The 7,560-nt window shown below is 36.5% G+C and overlaps 1 protein-coding gene across 3 annotated transcripts in view; it reads left to right on the top strand.

Moving 5' to 3' along the window:
• LOC107716470 (interferon regulatory factor 8-like) overlaps positions 1–7,133 on the top strand; it is a 9,840-nt gene extending 2,707 nt beyond the window's left edge. For all 3 annotated transcript variants that reach the window (XM_016522936.1, XM_016522934.1, XM_016522935.1), the window contains 8 exons: positions 820–942; positions 1,226–1,406; positions 2,850–2,995; positions 3,225–3,309; positions 3,432–3,482; positions 3,588–3,992; positions 5,769–5,881; positions 6,525–7,133. In XM_016522936.1, the coding sequence (XP_016378422.1) occupies positions 871–942; positions 1,226–1,406; positions 2,850–2,995; positions 3,225–3,309; positions 3,432–3,482; positions 3,588–3,992; positions 5,769–5,881; positions 6,525–6,662 (1,191 nt within the window). In that variant the 5' untranslated portion in view covers positions 820–870 and the 3' untranslated portion in view covers positions 6,663–7,133. The remainder of the gene's footprint in view (positions 1–819; positions 943–1,225; positions 1,407–2,849; positions 2,996–3,224; positions 3,310–3,431; positions 3,483–3,587; positions 3,993–5,768; positions 5,882–6,524) is intronic.
• The last annotated feature ends 427 nt before the right edge of the window (positions 7,134–7,560 follow it).

Raw genomic sequence — 7,560 nt, 5'->3', positions numbered from 1 at the left:
GTGTATGTGTGTGTGTGTGTGTGTGTGTGTGTGTGTGTGCGCGTGTAGTGTGTTGAGTATTTCGGAGGATCTGAATTTATGGAGTTGTATGAATACAGAAGATCAGATGGAAGAGCCATTCATGCTATGAGATCCACTGGCTCCAAATCTAGTGAGCTGCCTACCTAGCCAGCAGAACCTGATTTTACCAAGTGCGACATTCCTGGATCAACATCTTTGTTGACCCTGGAACAACGTTGTGATTAACCAATCAGATTTGAAGAACCAGTTTAGGTTTGCAATCAGTGTTTGGTGCTTGTACATCAGTGTCATTCATCTATCATTTCCTCTGATTTTAGCGATTACTCATGGTTAAGGTTAGGTTTAGGTGTAGGGATATGGTCAAGACTAAATTTTTGGATTAATATGTTGACCTAGGAACACATCTAACGCAGCAAAATCAGGACATGTGCCTACCAGGGAGTAGTTTAGCCACAGGCACAAAGACTTTCTTAATCTGAAGGAGGTAGATTACGCTCTCTCCGTGTGGGAGATATGCATCCTTTATGGATTAATGTTGTACTAGATGCACTCCCCTGTTCAAAATTTTTCTAAACCCTTAAGTTGACTCCATGAAGTCTGAACATTCCATGAGTGAATGATTGAGGTGACCAGTTTTTCTTGTAAACCTCTCATGTTTTTAGAAATTCACTTTTTCTGCTGCAGTTTGCTCTCTTTCAAATGTTTCATCTTATAACAATCTCTAGTGCTTCATGGTATGCTTTTGTTTGTTGCTGATATCTTTTGGTTTGTTTCTCTATTGTGTGCTTTGGGATGTAGGTGAACAGTGGGAAGTATCATGGCCTAGTGTGGGACAACCCTGAGAAAACCATGTTTTGTATCCCATGGAAACATGCAGGAAAACAAGATTTCCGAACTGAGGAGGATGCAGCTATTTTCAAGGTCCAAATGTGTCACCATCTTTCTCTCTGTGTCCTTGTTTCTTAGTTTTTTTACACAATGAACAACTTCCCAAGTGCGAGTGTTACGTAGTGCACTCAACAATTAGTGCAGTCATCTGCAAACTCAAGCGATGATTCTAGACTTTTGTTGATGATAAATAATTTACACATTTATGGTCAGAATGAATAAGAAAAGGAGTTTCATCTGTAATTTACTTACTTTAAGCATGCAAGCCATTTTAAAATGGTTGATTCAAATTTTCATTTGAATTTTTTCATTTAAGGCTTGGGCAGAGTTTAAAGGGAAGCTTTTGGAGAATGGAAATTCAGACCCTGCATCCTGGAAAACTCGCCTTCGCTGTGCCCTCAATAAAAGTACAGAGTTTTGTGAGGTCACTGAAAGGTCACAGCTGGACATCTCAGAACCCTACAAGGTGTACCGCCTCGTACCACTAGAAGAACAAGGTAACCAAGGGATGTGAAAAATATATGGATATTAGCAAGGTTGCCAACTTCCATGCATTTGGCATGAGTCACACTTTCAGGCTCTTTCTCACGCCTCTTCAGGCTCTAAATGTCTTGACAATTAACAAAATGACACAAAATAAATCCCTAACTTTGCTCATAGCATTTTTCCCACTAGCATGTGGCTTGATTGGTCTACAACAGATATTCTGGTCTAAAGTAGCTATATTCCACCAATGAAACTTTTTCCCACTCTTCACAAGGTGACCATTAAAGAGCTAGCTGTCCAGGTGTCACCAAATTCAGGTTGCATGTTCTGTTTGGTCTGTAAATTTCACAATGTTACAGGCCACTATGGTGGATGAGTATTTTTGATTTGTTGAATATGTGCACTGTGGAATGAAAAACCTCAGTAATGTCACTTACAGTAGTGAAAAAACGTGTTAGTATGCTAAAAGACACATTTGAAAAAAATGACAAGAGGCCACCGAGCAAATCGCATTGAGATTGTACATAATCCAAGTTGTCTTGAACGTCAAACAGGTTTAATTTGGGCTGATTACTGCATCAGGTACTCAAAACAGTTCTTTTGCTGTTTCATGCGCTTGAGAGATTCTTTCCTCAGCGCATAAATTACATTACTCTTATATAAATATTTACATTTCACAGAAGAGTTTGTCATAATAGAGATACCCTGTAGGATTTAAATGACTCATATTCTTCAAGTAACAATTGCTTTTTAGTCCCTCTCAGTGGTCTACACGGTCATATGAGGAATTGTTACACGAGTCTTATCTCAAATCTTCGATTTTTAAGCAGTTTACACAATTTGTACTTTGCATAGAAAAAAACCCCTCATACCGGGTTTTCCCCTTCAGAGTGTGCACAAAATTAAAATGATAAAAGCAATCATTTAAGAAAAACAGGAAGTAATTTATTAGACTGTGTTTTTAATGCCGGAAACTCAAAGCTCGAAGAAAAGCTACTGTAAAACAATAAGAGTAAAAATTATCTTTTTGGATCATCAGAACCCTTAAAAAAACTGTCCGATTCAGTCCATGTCATCAAAATCCAGCCTGGCAACCAAAGTTGGCAACCCTGATACAGCCAATCCAACATGACTATTACTAGAGATGTGTAAAAATAACTGACCAACTGACTAGTCAAATATAGTGAGGTTGGCTAGCTAGTTTGTAAGGTGTTCTTTCTGGAATCTGTTGTTTGTACTTTACATTCTGTAAGTCGCTCCCTAAAGCAGTAATAATAACTATTTTTATTGATTGATCGAATGCAGAAATAGTATTCTTAAACAAACACACCTGACTGATTATGAAAATTATGAAAGCAACTTTTATTACCAGCAAAATGTCTGTAATAACTGCAATGAATATGTAAAGGAATTACTTTTTTGTAATTATTTAGTCCGTTTTTCTCTCACCATAGGAGTGGGGAAAGTGAAAAAAGAGAATGGACAAAAGCCAGTGAGGAGCAGCAGAAAGAGATGCAGTGAATCCGAGCAAGATGAGGAGCAGACTGCATGCAAAATATTAATCAAAGAGGAGGTTATTTTGCCCCAGTCCATCAACATGGTAAAAACATCCAGCACATCATAACTAATCATCGAGGAGCTATGCTGTTCATACTTGAATTAAATTGCAGTTTGCAGCATGCATGTAAATAGTGAAAGCCTGTGTTACAAAAGCATTATGTAAACACTGAGTCAAGAGCATGCATTAAGAGACATTTGCATTCCACAGCTTGGTTTTGAAGTGTAAAGCACTGTATGAGTCTACAGTTAATTGGGCACTATTTTTACAGAGTGCACAGGAAATCATCCCACACACAGGAAGAGAAATCACACTCCAAGCAGAGCTGGAGACAAACCCCTTGAAGACTGACAACAGTAATGATCTAGTTTTACTCTATGAATTTTACCCTGATGTGCAACTTGCATGGCTCTTTTGTGTTTAATGCTGATAATGCAATGTGGGTGAATGATTTATTATCGTTCTTCTCTTTCTTGAGACACTGAAGATATCCATGTAAACTTCACCATTGAAGCTGTCGAGAAGAGAGGTGATGATTAAAAATAACAGTATATTTATTGATTAGAAAAAAATCTAATTTCTCCAAACTCTTGCCAAACGGTTTCTTAAAACTCTATTGTTCTTGTACTTTCAGTGCTGCATTCTTTCCACATAACCGTGCACTACATTGGTCAGGAGGTTCTGCGGCGAGAAATAATGGGTAACGATGTTCGGATCGCTTACCTGCCTCCCTCACCTGTCCCTCCGTCTCCACCGTCTCTAAACGGCACTAGCTTCCATCGAATCCCTCTCCCAGACCCCCCGTCAGACATGAGCTCCGACCCCAGCCTCGCCCCACGTTTGACCGCTCTTAACAAATTGCTGCCCTTCATGGAGAGTGGAATAGTCCTGACCTCGACAGGAGGAGGCATCTATGCCAAGCGTTTCTGTCTGGGACGGGTGTTCTGGAGAGGACCACATAACACCACCACAGGACCCTGTAAAATGGAGAGAGCAAGCGAGCCCACCCAGCTGTTCAGCAAGGATATATTCAAACAGGGTAAGTGTCTCACAAGCATATTTTGTGCACTGAATAAATAAAACTGGTTATTCAAATTTCTACACTCCTTATAGTTCTTTGGCTTAAATGTTCATTTAAAACGGATGAGTAACAAAATACCAGAAATATCTAGAAACTTGTTGAATCCATATGATTTTAGCTAATAAGACTGGATGGTAAATCCTTAATGAAGGATTTAGCTGTGCTATAATTGAGGGCACAAATGTAATAATAGGTCCTAAATAGTGGTTGACCGATATATCTGCATTTTTTAATTATCATCATCGACCGATGCATTTTTCTGTTTGGCCATTGTGCCAGAAGTGGGACTTTTATTTTGACAACGCTGAGAATGCACCCATTCTCCATCTTGATTACTTTACTGTCACTGTTTAACAGTTAATTGCCTAATAATTTTTTACACAGAACTGTTAAACAAAAAAAGTAAACTGTATACAAAAAGCATAATGGAGTTTGCTATTATACTTCTATTATTATTATTAATAGAAAGGCAAACGCTGCAATACATAATTATCTACAGTCAGCATTCAGCAAATGTAAGAATACAGAATCAAGAAGTTGCCATCTAAAGTATAAATCTGTTTATTTTACAGGTTTAATTTAAGTTCAAATGATTTTTTATATAATAAATTGTAATGATTTATTTTTAATTTAGTAAATCTTAATGTAAAATAAATATTAATTACATTTCAGCAACTATGGATATGTTTTGTTTTTGTTTTTTATATGATTTTGCTATCTACATTATAGTGTAATATCATATATATTGGCTTTATGTCAGCCATCGGTCACATCTCGGACATCGAAAACCTGCATCAGTCAACCACTAATCCTAAATGTAATGAAGGGTTTGGTTCACAACAGATTTTATTTAAATTAGTTTTTTTCATAGTTTAAACCTTTTTTTTAGCAGTTTGCATGTCTGAAGTGCTGTTGAGTTTGAGTAAAATTATGTGTTTGCATCATTGTGTGGAAATTGTTACAAAAAAAGGTGAGAATAGTGAAGTTAGCAGAATCGTTTGATTTCTTCCCTTACCATGATAGAAGATGACCCATCTCATGGCACAAGATTTTGGTCATACTGCTCATCTTCTAGAAGTAAATCTTAATGTAAAATAAATATTAATTACATTTCAGCAACTATGGATATGTTTTGTTTTTGTTTTTTATATGATTTTGCTATCTACATTATAGTGTAATATCATATATATTGGCTTTATGTCAGCCATCGGTCACATCTCGGACATCGAAAACCTGCATCAGTCAACCACTAATCCTAAATGTAATGAAGGGTTTGGTTCACAACAGATTTTATTTAAATTAGTTTTTTTCATAGTTTAAACCTTTTTTAGCAGTTTGCATGTCTGAAGTGCTGTTGAGTTTGTTTTGGTAAAATTATGTGTTTGCATCATTGTGTGGAAATTGTTACAAAAAAAGGTGAGAATAGTGAAGTTAGCAGAATCGTTTGATTTCTTCCCTTACCATGATAGAAGATGACCCATCTCATGGCACAAGATTTTGGTCATACTGCTCACCTTTCTTCTAGAAAGTTATTCCAATTATGCGTTCGTCTTTTAGCCCCCCAGTGAGCATGCCAGAGGTGACTGTGGCAAGGAACGACAAGCAGTTTTAAAGTTTACTAAATGATCTTCACACCTAAAGTTGAAATTAGAAACATTCAGTTCTTTCCTCCCCTGATTCCCTTTTTTTTAATTGATGACAGTGTTCATTTGAAAGTTTCTTTGTTCCTTTCAGAGTTGGACGCTTTCCGCAGTGGAGGAAAACAACCTCAAAGTGAGATCACGCTGTGTTTTGGAGAAGAGCTGTATGATGGAGATAACATCGATGATAAACACATCATCATTAAGGTACAGACCTGATGTCAATGCAGCAATCAATTTTGTATATGGATCAAATGCTATGCTACATTTGTGCTATAAGTGGATGTAACCTTTGCTACTTTAGCAGCTGTGAAAGGTTAATTCAGCCATTTTTCATTCTTATGTCGTTTCAAACACAAAAGATGTTTTGCATAATGTCCAGGCTGCTTCTGTGAGACCATGAAAGTAATTTGCAAAAAATAAATAAAAGCAGCTGCAAGTATGACAGCAGATTTGAATCATCAAATCACACAAAATAATGGAAAATGTACTTGCAATTTTCTGCCAGAACATTTTATAGACATTTCTGTTAACCCTAAAACACAACGCAAGTTCAAAATTGAAAATACAGGTAAAACAAACAATAAAAAAAAAGAGTTATAACAACAAAAGAGTTTGAATCATATGAAGATATCCTCTTATTCACACTAGTAAATAAGACAACTTGCCACCTTGACACGTGGATCTTGCAGATTGAGACCTTTTGTGTTGCAATATATTTGAATGTTTTGAATCGAGCAGAAGCACGAATAAGAGTTTTTGAGATACGGCAGACAGAAAACATTTACATTTCCACGAGAATTATTGTTTTTGGGTGAACTACTCTTATAATTTTCTTTTTTTTCTCCAGATCTCTATCCCCTGGGTTGAGTCGCAGATAGAAGAGGTCAAGACCCTCAGAAACTCTATTGCGTTTCTCAAAAGTTTGGCCAGCCAGTCTCCTACAGGGGAAGTGACGCTAAACATTGTTGAAGTATTGCAGCAGTAACAAACCTCTAAGAAAACACTTACTGCATTCTTGACATTAAGGTCAAAATGAAGAAAAACAACTATATATGGCATGAATTGAGACAACTTGTATAAACACTTTCTTGTAGGTAGTGGAAATAAATATTGTAATTATTAGTTGCTTCAAATGCTTAAAATATGTAGCCATATAGTAGTTAAATCCACATATTTATAAGTAATATAAAACGTCTTTAGTCAATATAGCTTTGTTTGTTTCACAGCCAAATGTGTAAGAACACAAAATATGTTGTCATTTTTTACCACTATGCATATATCATCTGCCGTAGTGGAGTCTTGAGTAAAGATGTTCAAAATCATTAAATGCATTAATAATGACGTTCACGGTTAACTACAAGTGGATTGTTAAATTACCCTGTACATTTTCATCCAACGCTAATGTTTCACTGAAGTTATCACTTGTTTTAAAAATAAATTAATCAATGGCAATAAATCATGTCATCACTTGCCTTGTTCTCTGTTGTTGGCTGTCTCAGTCGTAATGAGAGATACCAAGAACTTCACTTTTCTTGGATTCTATCCACGAAAAATGAGTTTGAGGCTACTTGTTTAAGAATTTTGTCACCAGTAGTCATGCAAACACAATTACCATGCAGGTATCAGGGGTGTAACATGGCAGGATGGTCACAATCGTATGCATCTGCGCAGGCTCACAGAAACACATCTGTGTGACAGTAAGTGGCGCTATAGAGACCTGCAAAGATTCCATGCCAAAACCTGGAAAGGAGTATTTTAGCACTTCCAGCTTCATAGTTCTGAAGTCAGTGGATTTTTTTTTTTTTTTTTGGATTGTTTTATTTTTATAAAATTTTTGGCTAAATGGCTGAAATAAGATCTTTGGTTAACACAAGTTCAAGATA

Source organism: Sinocyclocheilus rhinocerous, unplaced genomic scaffold, assembly GCF_001515625.1.
Source record: "Sinocyclocheilus rhinocerous isolate Xijiao unplaced genomic scaffold, SAMN03320098_v1.1 scaffold419, whole genome shotgun sequence".
Classification (NCBI taxonomy): domain Eukaryota; kingdom Metazoa; phylum Chordata; class Actinopteri; order Cypriniformes; family Cyprinidae; genus Sinocyclocheilus; species Sinocyclocheilus rhinocerous.
This window is presented reverse-complemented; position numbering and strand designations above follow the sequence as displayed.